A 17371-nucleotide genomic window follows, 5' to 3' on the forward strand; every position below is an offset into this window, starting at 1 on the left:
CCGCCAAATTTGAACTTTGGAGTCACATTTCTCTAAAATAAGTGCTCTTGCACTCATATTCATTAGGGGGCTTAGGTTTGAAGTAAGAAAGCTTTCAACCTTTGCATTTTTGTTAAAATCGTATGTTCGGAGCATGGAGAAATCCCTTTCGGATATCTGCTAATAACTTTTTATACTTCACTTATTACAATTTTGCGCTTTGTCTCTTGCCAAAGCAAACATTCCGCTGGCTAAACGTGTGAAAATACGGTCTCACATTTCCAAAAGCCTGTTAGTGCGGTAGAATTTAGCTTTCCAAAGAAAGTCACTTTTTCTTTCAAAGATTTTTGACAACGATTTTCATGTTAAGATTGACAACTAAAACGATTCACGCCTTTAAATAAAGTTACCAATTTTGCTTTATTCGATCCTCAATACAACTATTATCGCATACAAGCCACAGCAATAAAGTTTACTGGAATTCACAATAGTAGCAGCCCTCTAATTATTATTTCATCGACACAGACAGAACACACAATATTTTCTTAAAACAAGCCGCAAGCAAGGTTTATTCCATAAGCTCATTGATGAAGTCGAGAGTGTCCAGCTTATAATCGGGGTCTCCGTCTTCGATACATAGTAGGCCATGAGGACTCACGGAAAATTTCTGCGAAGAAATTGTAATTCTTCTGGCTCCAGACGGGCTGCATTTATATTCACTATTTCTTTCAGCTTTTTGCATCCGCATAAGCATTCCACTGCTCTTACTGACAATTGCGGGTTATTGCTGATATTTATATTTTACAATCTTCTAAAAAAATATCTTCGCTTCACCTAACGCCGTATCTTCTACTTCAATGCATCGTTCTATGTCCTTTAGTTCTATGTCCCTTAGTTTAGTTGATGCTTTCACGAGTCGTACAGCATCAACTGATGACGGCAAAATTTGCCCTAGTGCAGAGGTTTCCTCAATGTCCTGTAAAAAAAGTACACACAAACTTAAGATTCCTTCTCAACTTCATTTCTTGAATATCAGAACTTATAAAAAATACAAGGCAACTACAGTCAACTCCCTCAGAAGCAGACACGTCAGGAACTAAAAACAGTGTTACAAGGGCTGTCAGCTAATGAAAATGAAGAAAGACATTGTTTGAATGGAAAGGAAGACAAAACCCTGCATTTTGTTAAGTTATCCGCTTACAATTCTTTCACTTAGACGGGAGTTTGCTGTACCTCAATTTCAGGGTGTCAAACCCCAGGAAGTTTCGCTACATTCAAGGAATACATTCGGGCTTGTTGGTATTTACATTTCACCCAGCTTATAAATCAGGCTCACATAACTTATATTTACATATTCACATCGTAAACTCAAATGACAACTTCCCGTAATAAAACTCTTTTAGTAAAATAGAACGAGTAAAATATTTCGTTCCCTTCTGAACCAATTATTTGTCTCTCAAGTACTTATTGACCTATGAATTTTTCACCTGGAATGGTTCTAACGCGGCTTCAGCAGCGGCGCAGGTCTCAGGTTTCCGGTTGGAAAAACACGCTGGAACTTGAGGCAGTTTCATCTCTACAGCTCTGCAATTTTGATTTTCGAAATAAATAACAAATTGAAAAGGAGGATCAAGACTGGTCAAGACAGTACAGAAACAGCAGAATCTATACGGCAAGCGACAGAACATTGACTTTGAGAAAGATAATTTTTCTCACCTCGTGTGAAGTTTTCATGCGTTTGTTTCCAAGCTCCAAATCGACTCGCTGTCGACAGTATGTACAAATGCTTCTAGACCAGCCCTTTTTGCCTTTGTCATCTAGCTCCAAGAAAACTTTCTCTACTCTTTTCGCCTTTCTCAGGGACCTCTGTTCCACATCTGAAGGCTTACTGCCACACCAAGCCTCGTGGTTTGGGCAGCAACATGATTGCCTTTTGAACACCATAACAAGCTTTTCTAACTTCTCCGACAAAGTTTGCAAGCAAACAGAACTCAAAGCGTTTCTTTAAAGTATATACAATAGATTTTCAAACTATTTTCGAAGAGATAATGAATAGCGAGAGACTTGTCTTAATATATCGAGGAGGAAGCATGTAGAATTCAAAATGGCGACGTGAGCGCTAGGTCGGAAATGTAACTTCCGAACATACGATTCGGACAAAACTCGGGGATAAGTCGTAACAATGCAACCTTTGTTTTATTCTTAATTTAAATGTTTGTCAATCAATGGATAAGATACGGAAAACACCCGAAGATGTATTTTAGCCAATCAGAGGGCAGGATTTTACTGAAGTTTTATAGCTACTTCTGCGCATGCGTTGCCGCAGGGTACCGCAGTTCTTACACGAACCATTACTTAATAAAATGCAACAAAAACTCTATTCGACTCTACCAATTTTTCGTCTTTGATGAGACTTCTTCAGGGCAGAGTCGAATACCAGTTTTTGGTGCATTGTATTAATTCTTCTGGTTTACGATCACGACTATTTGGGCCTTTTGTATTTGTCGTGTCCATATATACACTAGTTTCTGAGGTTTGCGACGAAAGCCACTTCGTAGTCACAGTCAGGACGGCCGTTAAACACATGAGCCTTAGTTCAAACGGCGTATTATCCATGAGCCGTATTCAATGCAAATGAATGCAAGTGAACCATTGTTTTACCTTCATTTGCAGTGAAAACGGCTCATGGAACATAAGACGTTTGTGCATGGCCTCCAGGCCCGTACCCAGAATTTTCCATGTGTGTGTGTGTGGGGGGGGGGGGGGGGGGGGGGGGGGGGGGGGGGGGGGGGGGGGAGGTTGTAATTTTTCCGATAAAAATCTGACCACCCCCGAAAGAACAAAAAGGAGTTTTTTTTATGCCGTGGCAGTATCTCCACGGGTCTATTATCGGATTTGGTGGCTAAAAAAAAAGTATGCTTTATAGTTCTGTCTTTTTCTACAACTTGCATGTCTATCGCAAAACGGATGTGGGCTTTCCACAGTTGTGGGAAGGGGGTGAGGGGGTGAACGCACCCTCTGTACCCCCTGGGTACGGGCAATGGCCTGAGAGAGCGCCGAAAACCCCTTAGGCTACAAAAAGGAGATAAGTATAGACAAAATTATTAATAAACAACATTGCAAATCTCAGAAACCACTGGAACTTTGATCAAGCTGTTGAGGTGGCTAAATCACAGGCTTCCCACTCGCGTCAAGCATTGCTTCAATAATAACCCACTTTTTGGCCAAGGGTGGTGGAGGTTGCATGCTTTCCCCGCCCTCCACCCCATAGGTACATGCCTGTCCAGTCTCTGTAGACGTAACAGCCTAATCTCTGTGCTCTTTCTCAATCTTCATGGGAACAGTGGAGACAATCTGTTCCTCAAACACAAACCTCTTGACCTGGGAGAAAACAAAGAGGAAGATAAAGAGGATAGCAAGGTACTGGACCCATGCCCACTTGATCATCTGCCAGAATCCTGGTCTGTACCTGGTCATGTGGTTAAGGGGAATAAGCTGGGGTCTGATTGGCTCATGGTTTGGATTTTTGAAATTATAAAAAACAGCAAAAGAAAGAAGAAGTAAACTATCAAACATAAAAAAAAAAACATTTTACTATAAGCTCAGCTGCTATTAACTGTTAAATGGAACATCAAATTGAAAAAAGGACTATTAAAAAGTTGAAAACTTATGGCAATGTTGTTTCTGTTGCTGATGATGATAATGACAATGGTGATAGATATGATGGGTGGTTATCATAATGATAGTCATAATGGTGCTGGTAAAGATTACTGGTAAAGATTACTGGATGGTGATGATGATGATGACAGTGGTCATGATGGAGATATTTATTTAATGGTAATATTAGGGTTGCCCCTAATAATTCTTCTGCCAGTTGGCTAGGAAACTACTGTAAGCCAGTTAAATACTTTACATTAAAACATTATGCCACCAGCTGGTGAGATTTATCAACAGTGGATGCTTAGGGACAACCCTGTGATGGTGATGGTGAGGATGGCAATGGTAATGTGATGGAGATGATGATGATTAAGACACTGATAATAGTAAAACCAAGAGCATGGTAACAAAGATAGGTACCAAATTAAGGATACATAATGGTCTCCTCTGGGTAATTAACAGTCCCTTTGACCACAAAGGGCTGTCCGGCAGCACGCCCGCCCGTCCAAATCGAGTATGGTGACACATATTCTGTACTAACATTGCGCTTGATGTAAGACTTGAAGATCTGGTGCAAGTTGTAGCTATCCACTAAGGTACTAGTCCCATCAATGATTGGGACCTGGAAACATAAATATCCAAGTTGTGAGAAATGGCTCTGATATTAAACAAAACAAGAGGTCCTGGGTTAATGTTGGCCTGGTCAGTTTGGAAAGTTTGAAGATGAAACTAATAATATTGGTTTGATATCAGAATCCACTGCAAAGGCAAGTTTATACTGGTACATTCTGTATAAAAAATGCCTTATACAATTTAATACTGCAAACTAGTTTACTATTAATATCCACTAGTGGAGACCTGTGAAACATTCACGTTTATTATTCATAAAAGACATTAGGGCCATTACCTGATCTGAAAAAAAAAAAAAACGGTTTCATCATAATCATGTAAAATTCGATTTGAAAAGTGTATCCCCCTTTGCCAAAACTTGAAGCATAGCTGGATCTTTTATCATATTGGAAAAAAACTACACCAAAAAGATCTTATTGGGGGCCCTGTGTTCAGAGTGTTTGGCGGGAGATTCATGTGAGTTTGCACATCCACATTTAAGTCAAATTCAATCAAAGTTTTTCCAGCCATTTGTATGGGCAATGAAGAACACGAATTCTTGCAGCATTGGCCCTGTCTTGGTGGTATTTTTGGTGGTTGATTTCATACTATTTTCTGTGAAATGTGATACAAAGGTATGTGGCTTTATGTGTGATCGGCTAAGCTTGAAATTTGTTTTGTCCTATAAGTAAAGTCATATTAATGAAGAAAACAATCAGAACTGTAGTCTCATGCGCAGCCGTCCTTTGTGTCAGTGAGGCAACTCTTCCGCCGAATTTGCAGCCTCTCTTTGCCTGATCATTTGAGAGTGGAAACCATTCCCCATGCCCCCTTTTAGCTAGGGATTGTCATTTGTGTGGTTCTTGAGTTTTCTAGTTCCTCCTTTTCTCCGTGAGAGATAGCACACACATTTTTATAAGATGATGTATAATTCAAATTTAATTCATGAATCAATACAAAAGGCCCAAACAGTCGTGTTCGTAGACCAAAAGAATAAATACAATACACCAAAAACTGGTATTCAACCCTGCCAAATGAATACCAGTTTTTGCTGTATTGTATCAATTAACACATTGCCCCTCAACCCGCCTGTACCGGCTTTGGGAAGTACCCACAACCCAAAAAATTCATAAATGCAAAATAAACACAACAAGATGAAGATACTCAGGCATCAGTCTAAGGGATAAATGGTCTTGCAGATATGCATCCAACCAAGGTGTTGGCATCTACTCTTAAGCCAAATAATAGCACAGGTTCTTTGACAAATTTCAAATCGAACAAGGAGAGAAAAGCAGAATCACCCCTCTCAATAGAACGCTCAAAATACCGCACAAGGGAGAGGGATCAGCAAACACAGCTCAAGACAAAAATAGATACCTTTATTCTGATCCTCCAGGTACATTTCCTTGGCCTCAAAACACAATGTCCATTTCTTGAAGGATTGTACAACCACGAAAATATCTTTACGTATTGCAAAGCATTCTGGGAGATCCAGGGGAAAATTCACGAGGGGGGGACAAGTCAACACTCCTCTCCCCAAAGTCAGATGGTTTTTTATAAGTCTTTTCACCCCAAAGCCAAACAAATCAATTCCAGGTCATACAGACCCAGAATAGCAGTGTAAACAATTTTGGAATCAATTTGGTTTCAGAAAAGACAGCATTTAGGAGAGCTGTGGTGATTCATTAGAAAATTATTTTCTCATCCGGGCAAACCAAACAAGAAAAAATCATCATGAATCCACCTTTGCTTGCAAATATCCATAAGCAAAGCACTCAATTATGCCCCAAAAGACTTCATGATGTCCTGAGACACTCTCCTAATATGCTCATAGCTGTATTTTTGATGAAAAATACAAGCAACCATCAAAATGTGCTGGCTTCAGCACAACGACGAGGGATTAAAAGTGGGGACCGCAAAGCACTGTTGGAAAGCTTGGATACCGCTGACTAGGTGCAGCTGTGTTTGACTTTGACGGGCTGTATAAAACTCAGAATATGGGGGGAGGTATCTGTTTTCAGTCTGTTTTTTGTAAATTCAGCTAAAAAAAAGCCAGGAGTCAATGGGTTAATTTCAATCAGAATCTCTTTTCAGACTCTAAGAGCTTTTTCTCCTTTCTTTTTGTCCAATTGCTCGTTAAATATAAACTTTAATTTCTTACATCTGTGCTAACAGAAGTCCAGTGTGATTTGGTTGGTGATCTGAAGGGAACCTCCTGTTCCCATAGGCTGGTTATACTCAGGTTATAATGCTAGTTGGCTATGTGCATGATGTTGGTACCCACTGGCGTAACAAACATAGATTTTGCCCAGTGGCATCCATTTTTACACCTGCTACCTTGCACTAAGCCTGCTTGTCAACAAGTCATCAAGGCCTGCTAGCATGCCTTTTCCTTGCTGATGTCTCTTGAAGCACGTTTGTGTCTTAAAAAGGCAGTTGATCAGTATATAAGTGCATTTTACACTTGCTGTAGGCATTACGAACTTATTAAAAAAAGAATGATTTAAAGAACACACAAAATTTTATAAGTTAAACGTCCTTGTACATGGACTTTGGAAGCCTACCTGTGCATGTCACAGAATAACAGGCCACTTGAATTATATAATTTAATTAGTCAGTCCCTGCGTGGTTCTCCGTATACTGTTGCACCTTTCCCTTTTGAGTAAACTTATCTGTTTGGTACTGTATCCGTTTTGTGTGCCCCCGTTATGTATTTATTATGTAGTAAGTACCGTAATATTGTTGATTCAATAAAGTTGAAAAAAATGTGTTTCAGTTTTGCCTGCCAAGCAAGCAAGTGTCAAAGGCCCAGTAGTTATTAAAAGGGCCCGGCTCGCCCAAGTCAGGTTTGGCGTAGCACAAATGGCTCAAAGTTTTGCTGTCTTTCTGTTCACAGGTGTTTGTTGAGGCACGCTAGTGGGTGTTAAGCAGGCGTGTCTTAGAATGCACGCTAGCAGGCAAATATCAGGCGTTCATCAAGGCACGGTAGCAGGTGTTTAGGCGGCATATCTTTAGAGGCCCGCCAGACGGCAAGTGGCAGGCCTGCATTTAAAAAGGACGCTAGTGGTCCTTCTTCAAAGAACGGTCCAGCAGGCATCAAGAGAGAATGCTAGCGGGCCTGTAGCGGGCGGGCTGGTAAAGGTAGTCGCTTTGGTGAAAATATAATTGTCAGGGGGACAAATGGTCAGGCCTCTCTAGTCAGTTATTATAAGAAATTTTTTTTGATAGTCGTAGTCAAATGTATGTCGATTTCTATTGTACATGATTTATGCATAAAATAAAATTAGAAAATACAACTTTTTTAAGTTCTCCCGAAGTGTATATTAGAGGGGGACAAATGGTCGGGCCTGAGAAAATCAACAATAACATATTAATTATTATTGGAACAAAAAATATTACTATTAATATTATATTATTAATGTCAATCCAAAATATGTTAAAGACTTTTAAATAGGACATTTTATTATTTCCAATTTTTCGCATGCAACTGGCATGATTTTATGCTCGATTTTGTCTTTTTGCTCAATTTAAACATTCTTAAACAAAATCTAAGCCAAAAGCAAAATTTATATTTCAACCTATTGGAACGATGTTGTCTACAAGCCTTAGTATATTGTTAAAAAAAAGAGTTGAAAGCGTATTTATTCCTGAATTTCGAGCGCAAATTGACTCATTTTCGAGTGGGTACCAGCTCATAGCTAGTTATACTATGCCTCACATCCCCATATGCTTGTCATACTCAACATGTACTGTCAAACGCCTCCCGTTCCAATAGACTTGTTATACACATGTTACAAGGCTGGTTAAACTCACAGTATAAGGCTTATTATACTCACATTATAAGTACTGTAAATGCCTTTGTGTGGCAGCAAGCTCCTTTGCTTCAGCGTCAAGTCGCCAACTGTGCTAAACTCAGCACCAGCGATAGGTGACGACATAGAGATGCAGGCTAGACTTTCCATTTGAAGGTTGACATATTGCTACAAACAACAACAGTATCATAGCTACAATGATCACTGAATATTAGAAGAAATATTTGGGAGGTAAGATCCACAACAAAAAAGGTAATGCATTTGTGTAATCTACTTACATGCAATCTATAATCAAAGATGAGAATCAACTGAATGGAGTAGATTGATTCTGAATTCTTTAGGGGGAGGTGAATCTCAAAGTGCAAGGCATCATGTTTTCCATCCAAGTTAGTATCTTCTTCCCATGACTAGAGGAGAAATAGCATTACCCACTTCTTAATCTTATGTATATTAGACATCTAGGAGGTATACACCTATTTTAAATAAGGTTGCACTCGGAGAATCTGTGTATCGTCACCCGCAGTGCTTTATGGGTATCAAGTAGATATTAAGCAAATAAGCATAAATAAAATACTAATCTAGGTTTCAAAAGATGTAGGTTCTTGTTTACATTCTTATGAACATTTACATACCTTTCAAATACAAGGATTCAGCCGTTAAAACTCTTCCCACTAGGGGTTATGACACATGGGTTCTCAAGTGCAGCCTTATTTAAAACACTTTAGGTTTATATGTTCAAATAGATTTGGACTTATACTAGAATTTAAGATTGAAAAGGCCAAACAGACATTTCAAGAAATATTGGGTTATCTTCTCCCACTAGTGCTTGAGAGATCAGGAAACCTTGTCAACAGTCCCAGACTCCAGAGAACTCTGGATGTCCTTGGGGGATGAAGGAGGAGGGGGGGGAAACTTTGGGTTCTAAAGGGTGACAATGGGAAAAGCAAAAAAACAACCTCAAAACTGATTATTATTTAAAGGTTGCTGAGTAATAAAAGGCACAATAAAAAGCAGTGTGAAATGGTCATTGCTTAAAATGCCTCATATTTTCCCACCTAAAGTAGCACACCCCATACCTTAATCATTGGTATTCTTAAATTGTCCTTCAAAAGCTGGTTAAAGTTCTGGAAGGTACTATAAGCCAGGAATGAGCCAGGGGTGTTGCCCTGGGCAACCAGTAAGAGTTGATGTTTGTAATAGACATCTGGCTGCTCGCGGAAGGAGCTCTCTTTCATCCAGAATCCTAGTATGAATAGAAGAGCCAAAATCTAGCAGGCAGTCATAACAGCACTGCTAAATAAACATTACTATTAACAGAATATTGCTGGGTTTTTTTTATAATGGAATAGTACCTATGTAAGAAAAAAAGAGGATTCAACATAGATGATTCTGCTTTTTTGTTGTCATTCACTTGTTTTTTTCTTTTTAGGGGGGGTGAATAGGTTCGCGGATCGGCGGATTCGGCCCCGAAATGCTCACGGATCACAGATTTTGATGATTATTTCAGCTGATCGGCAGATTCTGAAAATACGGCAGATCACGGATCTGTTGACAATTTGGCCACAAATTTTGACTGCTTTGACGGTCGAATTTCGGATTTTAAATGAATTTCAATCGATGCTATTGTATATCTGTCAAACCATGCGGATCTAAAAATATCTGCGGATCCAAGGATTTGCCCTGAAAATGTTACGGATCGTCGGATTTACATACCCCTATTCACCCCCCCCCCCCCCCTCTTTAGGTGATTTCACTGAAATTTTGAGCGATTTAAGTATCTTTTTAAAATAATTAATCTTTAGTAGATATCTTTCGCGAAAAAGTTTGGATGTTCATGGATTAAATCATGCAATTACTTTAAAGTACTTAATAAAAAATAAATAAATTCTTACCATACGTAACATATGCAATGATCAAAGGAGGAAGAAATGTTAACCAAACGACAAAGAACTGAAACAAAGTAGCCCGACTGCAGATGTGAGTTTTGTATTTCTGCAGCACTGGATGGCGGTGAACCTCGTACATAACCATCTTCAGGGTCTATTTTTACGATTCCAGACCATCGCCACTGATTTTTTCCCTAGTAAAACGGTAAAGAAATGTCAAAACTTTGAGAGGCTTTCGATGCGCGGGAAAAAAATAAATAAGGATTGTGCGCCCACAAATAGTAGGACAGCGTTCCTCATTAGTAGGGGAGGGGTAAAAATAGACTTGTCATTACATAGCTGGCTATTGGCTAGCTTTGGAAAGTAAATAAGAAAATAAAAAAATCCTCATAAACTTGATTCTACCTAGATTTTTTTCAAGATCTATTTCATTTAAGCTTAGAATTCTTATTCTACTAAAAAAAAAAACAATTTGTACTTTTCGAAAGTGTCCCTCTTTCATCAAAAGTAATATTTGTATCCAGTCCCCAAATAAAGGTCGACATACCAAATCCAAGATGGCGGAAGAATTAGCGTCGAAATTGCCAGTATTTATTTTTTCTTGATTCTTAATGGCACAGTGGTGTACAGATTGTGATTTTGCTAGCAAGGTTGCTCAGTCCTGTTGTGACTTATACACCAAACTTGGGAAAAAAGGAAAACCTCAGACAGGAAAAGAATGGACACTTTTAGCTGCTGTGGTTCAAGTTCTTCAACGCAAAGAAGGCAATTGTTTTTGACGCCTTCTGCTTTATTGATCGGGTGCATGGCTCTATTCCCACAAAACACGATTACCTACGGAATTCAACATATCTTTAGTCAATTAAATTTTCCCTTAAATTCCAAGATACTGTAAGTGGGCTTAACTATAGAATTCGGTGCCACATCCAGATTTATTTGCATTTCCATTGTATTTATTTGCATTATTATCTTGGAATTTAAGAGAACATTAATATTTGGGTTTTAGTCTTCGGGAAGATGCCCCCTATCTTGATATTTAAAAATCACCACCTGAAATAAGTAGTGGTTCATTCCTAATTCTCTTTTTCATTTCTAAGGTGGTTATACCTATAATATAATCTCCCTTGGAACTGGATCCAAATGCATTGGACAGAGCAAGCTAGATCCCAAAGGTGGTGTTCTCAATGATAGCCATGCTGAAATCATTGCAAGAAGGGGATTTGTGAGGTTTGTAAGTAAATAAAGATTGCTTATACAGCAGTGTAAGGCTTGCATATACCCAGGAACCACAATTTTCTTTTCAGATATGTATACAATCAAGTCAAGGAATGCTATGGTGAAGGCAGTGGGATTTTCACCTGTGACAGTGATACCAATCTCTGTAAATTAAAAGAGGATGTCACTTTCCATTTATTCACATCGCATACTCCTTGTAAGTTAAAAAATCCTTCAGGTATGCTTTCCTCCCATCCTTCTTCCTTGATCACCCCTTCCTTCTCTTCTTATTTTTCTCCTGTATTTACCTGTGTGGATTCTTTGGACATGTGCCACAAAATAAAACAACATTTATATGTAAATATAATAGGATTTTAGGGGGAGATCATTCCCTCATATCAATAACACCAGATTTCTTGTTTAAAGCCAGTGCAGGTTGATTACATTACACTTGGCCAAAAACATGTTTGCCCAGCAGATGTAGCTCTTATGATAATAGCAATAATATGCATCTTAGAAGAAGCGTTATTATCTTTTTTCATTTGCTTTATGTTATAAAGGTGGTGATGCATCAATATTCCCAAAATCAAATGATGAGACCAATGCAGCACAAACTGGACAGTATTCATCTCACAAAAGAAAATATCAAAATGAGCAGAAGAATGCTAAGCGGCAGTGTGACAGCTTGACACAGGTCCAGGGATGTGACAGACTTAAGGATCCTCCCTCAGATAGACAGGCCCAGGGATGTGACAGACTTAAGGATCCTCCCTCAGATAGACAGGCCCAGGGATGTGACAGACTTAAGGATCCTCCCTCAGATAGACAGGCCCAGGGATGTGACAGACTTAAGGATCCTCCCTCAGATAGACAGGCCCAGGGATGTGACAGACTTAAGGATCCTCCCTCAGATAGACAGGCCCAGGGATGTGACAGACTTAAGGATCCTCCCTCAGATAGACAGGCCCAGGGATGTGACAGACTTAAGGATCCTCCCTCAGATAGACAGGCCCAGGGATGTGACAGACTTAAGGATCCTCCCTCAGATAGACATTTAGATGCAAGTAAAAAACAGAGTATGAATGTAGCCTCTACAAGCCTTATAGCAAAAAATGCCTTAACAAATACTTCTATGGAAACAGCAAGCTATGCAGATGTTCCTCATTCAGTTTCCATGACAACAGAAAACAGTTGCTTAGCAACCATCACATCTGGAAACTTAAATGATATTCATAGAACAGGTGCTAAGTGCGTACCTGGTGAGCCTCAGGATCCACTACTTGCTGGGGTAAATTATCATGTGACTGGAATTCTGCGGACTAAACCAGGCCGTGGTGACCCCACCCTTTCCATGTCTTGTAGTGATAAGATACTAAAATGGAATATTCTGGGCATTCAAGGTGCACTGTTGTCGCATTTCCTTGCTGGTCCCGTGTATTTATCGTCCATAATTGTTGGGAAGTGTCCTTATGATGTTGTTGCTATGGAAAGGGCATTATATGGCCGTGCAGGAGACATGTTTCACAGAAGTGAACTGCCTTCAATGTATAGAATGAATAAGCCAAGGTTATATAACACAGGTGTTGTGTTCAAGGATAGCAGAGAAAGTCTACAAAGAGCTGTTACTGAGCAGACATCACCATCTTCTTCAGGTAAATGTGTTCAGAATAGGGACTTGTGCTAAGAGATCGTGTGACTTTGAAGGCGGCAAACTAGTGCGTGCCCAGGCTTTTAGCGGCAAAATAACAGCGACAAAAAACAACTCATTCAGCTCTTACGAATCAACCAGAAAGTTTCTTTGTCATAGAGGGCTTATTTTCATTTAAAGATTTTAATTTTTGTCATCCTCTGGCGTAACGAGCCAGAGAATGACAAAAAATGTCATTTCTGTGTTTATTTTGGCTTGAATTTGCCACCCAAAAGGTCACATAATCTCTTAGTGTCCCCTATTGTTTTGTTGTTGCTAAAAAGAAAGGGTTTTCCAAATTCACAGAAATTTACCAACAGCAATTGAAGTATACCATGTTTCAATGATTCTTTAAAATCTGTGATCATTTGCACAATAGCCAATGTCCTTTGTTATGTAAAGGGATGGAGGTAACATTGTCGCAATTCAAACAAATTCTTATTCACAATTAACTGAAAAGCCTAGCCATAAACATAGTTGTCAACCCAACTTGGACAGAAATCTTGTGAAATCAGGTGAAATACAGTAAATATGTGAAAAAACCAAGAGCCAATGCGTGTGAATACAGAGAATGTATTGAACATTCTCACAAAAATTAGGCTTGTGATAAGGTCCAAAATCTTGTGACATCTGCATAATGGGGGTGAGTTGACAGCTATATATGAATCATGAAATTACCCTTAAATGTCAATTGAAATTTATGTATTAAAAAGCTCTCAAAAATACTAATGACAGGGGGCGAAGGGTTTGAAATCCTTACGTCCCAATGACCTGCATATTAACTATTGAATTTCAGCAATTATTTGGATTAGCAACCCTGCATGCCATGAGGTGTCAGTGAATGGCACCAAGCAAGGTGTTACCAAGGCAGCACTGAATACTACCAAGGCCAGGTCTGTAATTTATTCATTTTATAGAAAAAGCCATGCTCAATTGTCAATCCCTGACTTTGGCCCATATTTTAAAGATTTTAAAGAAGTCTTGGATGCTTTAATAAGGCTGGGGAAGAGAGAAAAAAATCTATTGGTGCTATGTATTGTACACCCCCTGATTTCTATATACTAGTTAAACTAGTGTGTCTATTGTGTGGCATTGGTTCCTAAGATTTTGATGAACATATATATTGTGTAGATTTCATATTTATTGCAATATTTTGAGTAATTGGTTTCCAAGATTTTTATGCAAAATTCTTTTTTGGATTTTTATATTATTGCAATAGGGGTGGCACCTCTTTCTGCTTATGCTAAGTCTTAAATTTCCTGTTGTTCCCTTGTCAGGGTATCTATTTGCAAGGCATCAATGTTCCAGGATTTTGGTTTCATATTAAAGGAATTTCCTCACAAATACCAAGAATTAATAAGGTGAGTTTAGCTTCAAAAATTCATAGAAACAGATGATAAAGATAGATGAAAGAATGCTCTTGCCCCACAACCCCTAACATTGGGAAGGGGAACTTATATTTGGTGCATATAATGAGGGTACTGATATTGTGAATTAAATTATCTTTCAGCTGTAATAACCTGCCACCATATAAAGACTGCAAGAGGGCTGCAACTGCTTACAATCAGGCCAAAACTCTTTTCTTAACTGCCTTTCCTTGTTGGACTAAAAAGCCATTGAATTGGAATTTTACCATAGAACTAAAGGACTAAAAAGTTTAAACACACAGACAATGCAACAACAGGATATGATAAATGAGACAACTTTTTATTTGTAAAGTTTTAAGACCCCCAAGTTACAGAAAACCACATAAAGACAATAGTGACACTTTTTTTTCTGAGAGAAGCCCCAAAAATGCCATTCCTACCTTTCTAAGAAACAGAAAAAATCACAAACATTGTATCAACTATTAATTTATAGTTTTAAACTAGAAAAAAGGGGTGATAATTAAAACTATTTACATTTTCTGATATTTATTTGGTATGAATCATATGTATATACACATTTTAAACTTCATTCTTTTTCTTATGTGAGATGCTAAGAGTACAAGTCAAAAACATGAAAAATCTAGAAAGCAGCTTTGCCAATTTCTTGTTTTTACACAATAAAGATGTTTTACTTCCAGTATTAACCATTCAAATATCTGTAAGTACTACATCGCTTAAACCTTCAAAAGCAATCTCTCTTTAAACCACTGCTATTACGACGACATTCCAGAAGTTTAAAGTACAAGCAGCAATAATACACTCAAGGTTTTTTAGGAGAATAATGTTTGATGGTGGTTAGTTCCAGACTAGTGTCCAAAGGTGTTTTCACCACTGTATGCAATGTAGAGGAATCCATCCTCATCCTTGTGTTCTTCGTAAATGGACCCCATTGTTGAGCTAAAAAATATTATATATATTATATATATTATATACATGTCTGTTTGTTACCTATAAAACAAGAAATAAAGAATCAAATGTATTTCTGGGCCCTCTAATCCAATCACCTATAAAATGAAAAAACATTTATGTGGATTAATTTAATCCTTACATGCGCTGCATTTCTCTAAATTATATTTTTCTACCCAGCAACAAATGAGCCTTTATTGATGGCAAATGTACTAGTAGATGATATATATTAATGTGCAAATTCATGCTAGCTAGGAGGTAATTTATGCAAATTCATGCTAGCTAGGAGGTAATGTATGCTTCAATCCCTCTTTATGTAAAGCACCAGCCAAAATATGGTCACTTAAAATAAAAAATAAATCAATAAACTTTGTACTTGAAGAGGGAATAATTAACATAAAAGGTAATTAGCTGGATGTAAAGCTTTTAACATTTTGAGATCAACACATTAGAATTCAAACGAAAGTGAAAATTGGATTTATGTTTAGGATGATTTGCATAATATGCACAACAAAACAAATAATTATGTCCTTTAAATCTGTGCCTTTTTAGGATGCCCGGATCAGTTTGAATAAAGCTTTGAATAGGAGTCTTATGGCAATTCGAGACGCTGGGATGGCATAGTTTATATACTGTTTTGAGAAAAATAAAAACGATGGGAACGATGACATTCAGCTCAGAAACGTTATCTGGTCAAAGCGATGAAAACTCTTGTGTGTATTGGGAAGTAATACAAATGGCTTCCAGCTTTTCTGTTAAATCATCACTATTCTTTATAAGTTTTGCAAATGAAATAAATAAATAAAAACTACTGTATGTCTCTAAAATAGAAACCGATTGAAATAGACGCTGAGCACTGTATGTAAACAAAACAAGGAAGCTTGTTGAATTACCACCACAATAATAGAGTACAGCAAAGTTTTACATCCTTTAAAACGGCTAAGAAAAAATATATTGTGATCCTAGACTTGCAAGCGATTGGGACTTTCTAGTTAAAAATTTAAACGGTAACAATAAACATATATATATATACCTTGTCGTTGGTAGAACTTTGTTGACGAACAGAAACATGGCTTTCTCGGGAGGCAGTTGAATTCTTTTGCGGATAATATACATAAACTGTGCGACTTGAAAAAAGAACGTAAGCAGCATTAGAAAAAGAGCAAATTTGAAGTGTATATAGAAAAGAAGCACAAATTGAGTATTATTCGACCAGAAAATAGGGTATATTTTGGAGCAATTTCACTTCCGCCCTCCGAATGGTTTTAGTGGTCGCCTCTACCTGTTAGATCTGATGGGACGAGAAATTTGCGTTTATCGATGTCTTGAATGGTAGATTTGGGAGCTTTCTCTACGACAACCTAAACAAATAATGCTTAGTTAGCAAAGGATATCAAAATCTTTCTAGATGAATTATTGGTCGACTTACGGGAATGCGATCTGGGTATTTTAAACGAATTTTCGACGACTCTTGGCACCGAGAATCTACAAAAAAAAGGTAGAAAACATAGCTATCAGATATCTTAAAAACTATATAAATACATTTTCTAATAACTTCTATACCTAATGAGTGCTCTTCTTTGAAAGCCCACTTCATTTTTGCTGCAAATAGAGCGCTAGTCCGAGGTTATAGAGGATCTCAGTTTTCTTACTCAGCAAAATGAAGCTTTCACTGCGCAATGTATGTTTCAAACATCAAGCCACGTGATCATTTGGCCATAACATGACGTCATGATGAGTTAATTTCCAAATACGGAGCAATACGTCAAGACGCAGACTCGTACCCAGTCGCCAAAATGAGAAGGAAAACATGATTTTAATGCGCGGGTTGCCTGTGGCGATTAATTAGGCGCGCTTTGCCGTGTGGGTTGCCTGTGGTCAAAGAAAAGAAAGATAATGAGGCACAGTATTTTACCCACACGGCAACCCGCGCATTAATCATGTTTCCCTTATTCCTTCTTAGTTTCTTCTCATTTTGGCGACTGGGTACTGGTCAATGATCTATTCCATATTTGGAATAGATCATTGTACTGAATAGAAAAGTGAAAAGCTCTTCAAAATATAAAATTAATTTGTTAAAGCTGACGAATGTACTAATGTTGATTTGACTTTTTTCTTCGGGTTAAATGGGATTTATTTGTCATCCTATTAATTTTAGTATTTACCAGGAGAACATGTTCTCCAGTATTCACC

At 38.1% G+C, this 17371-nt stretch overlaps 3 protein-coding genes and 1 long non-coding RNA gene across 5 annotated transcripts; 1 reads left to right on the forward strand and 3 right to left on the reverse strand.

Annotated features, from left to right (window-relative positions):
* Positions 1–380: 380 nt before the first annotated feature.
* On the reverse strand, positions 381–1512 carry LOC125559057. Its single transcript, XR_007306310.1, has 2 exons — positions 1467–1512; positions 381–955 (listed from the first exon to the last, which is right to left on the reverse strand). It is a non-coding gene; the product is annotated as an uncharacterized LOC125559057 (long non-coding RNA).
* A 1557-nt stretch (positions 1513–3069) lies between these two features.
* On the reverse strand, positions 3070–10225 carry LOC5517986 (transmembrane protein 231). Its single transcript, XM_001637927.3, has 6 exons — positions 9950–10225; positions 9134–9300; positions 8336–8464; positions 8082–8225; positions 4071–4258; positions 3070–3448 (listed from the first exon to the last, which is right to left on the reverse strand). Exons 1-6 carry the CDS (start codon positions 10086–10088, stop codon positions 3286–3288), a joined length of 930 nt encoding a protein of 309 aa, XP_001637977.2. The 5' UTR covers positions 10089–10225; the 3' UTR covers positions 3070–3285.
* A 54-nt stretch (positions 10226–10279) lies between these two features.
* LOC5518005 (tRNA-specific adenosine deaminase 1) lies at positions 10280–14757 on the forward strand. 2 transcript variants are annotated; one of them, XM_048720581.1, is made up of 8 exons: positions 10280–10708; positions 11041–11170; positions 11248–11396; positions 11719–11852; positions 12168–12810; positions 13642–13738; positions 14123–14206; positions 14356–14757. In XM_048720581.1, exons 1-8 carry the CDS (start codon positions 10555–10557, stop codon positions 14495–14497), a joined length of 1533 nt encoding a protein of 510 aa, XP_048576538.1. In that variant the 5' UTR covers positions 10280–10554; the 3' UTR covers positions 14498–14757. The 2 variants fall into 2 exon arrangements, with proteins under 2 accessions (XP_048576538.1, XP_048576539.1); XM_048720582.1 differs by having other exon boundaries at positions 10281–10708; positions 11248–11375.
* On the reverse strand, positions 14532–16900 carry LOC5517999 (gamma-aminobutyric acid receptor-associated protein-like 2). The gene is made up of 5 exons (XM_001637926.3): positions 16742–16900; positions 16608–16663; positions 16461–16539; positions 16212–16305; positions 14532–15169 (listed from the first exon to the last, which is right to left on the reverse strand). The coding sequence occupies exons 1-5, from the start codon at positions 16773–16775 to the stop codon at positions 15079–15081; spliced, it is 354 nt and encodes a 117-aa protein (XP_001637976.1). The 5' UTR covers positions 16776–16900; the 3' UTR covers positions 14532–15078.
* Between the last annotated feature and the right edge of the window lie 471 nt (positions 16901–17371).

This window comes from Nematostella vectensis, chromosome 13 (assembly GCF_932526225.1).
Source record: "Nematostella vectensis chromosome 13, jaNemVect1.1, whole genome shotgun sequence".
NCBI classification, from domain to species: domain Eukaryota; kingdom Metazoa; phylum Cnidaria; class Anthozoa; order Actiniaria; family Edwardsiidae; genus Nematostella; species Nematostella vectensis.

What these genes read in the sequence shown, in the direction of transcription:
- LOC5517999 (XM_001637926.3), bottom strand. Translation starts at nt 16,775, where the DNA reads ATGAAGTGGGCTTTCAAAGAAGAGCACTCATTAG. An exon ending in AATACCCAGATCGCATTCCC is followed by an intron (nt 16,540 to 16,607) that starts GTAAGTCGACCA and finishes TTATTTGTTTAG; the next exon opens with GTTGTCGTAGAGAAAGCTCC. An exon ending in CGTCCCATCAGATCTAACAG is followed by an intron (nt 16,306 to 16,460) that starts GTAGAGGCGACC and finishes TCTTTTTTCAAG; the next exon opens with TCGCACAGTTTATGTATATT.
- LOC5518005 (XM_048720581.1), top strand. Translation starts at nt 10,555, where the DNA reads ATGGCACAGTGGTGTACAGATTGTGATTTTGCTAGCAAGGTTGCTCAG. An exon ending in GACATCACCATCTTCTTCAG is followed by an intron (nt 12,811 to 13,641) that starts GTAAATGTGTTC and finishes ATTGAATTTCAG; the next exon opens with CAATTATTTGGATTAGCAAC. An exon ending in CTGAATACTACCAAGGCCAG is followed by an intron (nt 13,739 to 14,122) that starts GTCTGTAATTTA and finishes TTCCCTTGTCAG; the next exon opens with GGTATCTATTTGCAAGGCAT.
- LOC5517986 (XM_001637927.3), bottom strand. Translation starts at nt 10,088, where the DNA reads ATGGTTATGTACGAGGTTCACCGCCATCCAGTGCTGCAGAAATACAAA. An exon ending in TAAGAATACCAATGATTAAG is followed by an intron (nt 8,465 to 9,133) that starts GTATGGGGTGTG and finishes TTTCTCCTCTAG; the next exon opens with TCATGGGAAGAAGATACTAA. An exon ending in TCTTTGATTATAGATTGCAT is followed by an intron (nt 8,226 to 8,335) that starts GTAAGTAGATTA and finishes TGTTGTTTGTAG; the next exon opens with CAATATGTCAACCTTCAAAT.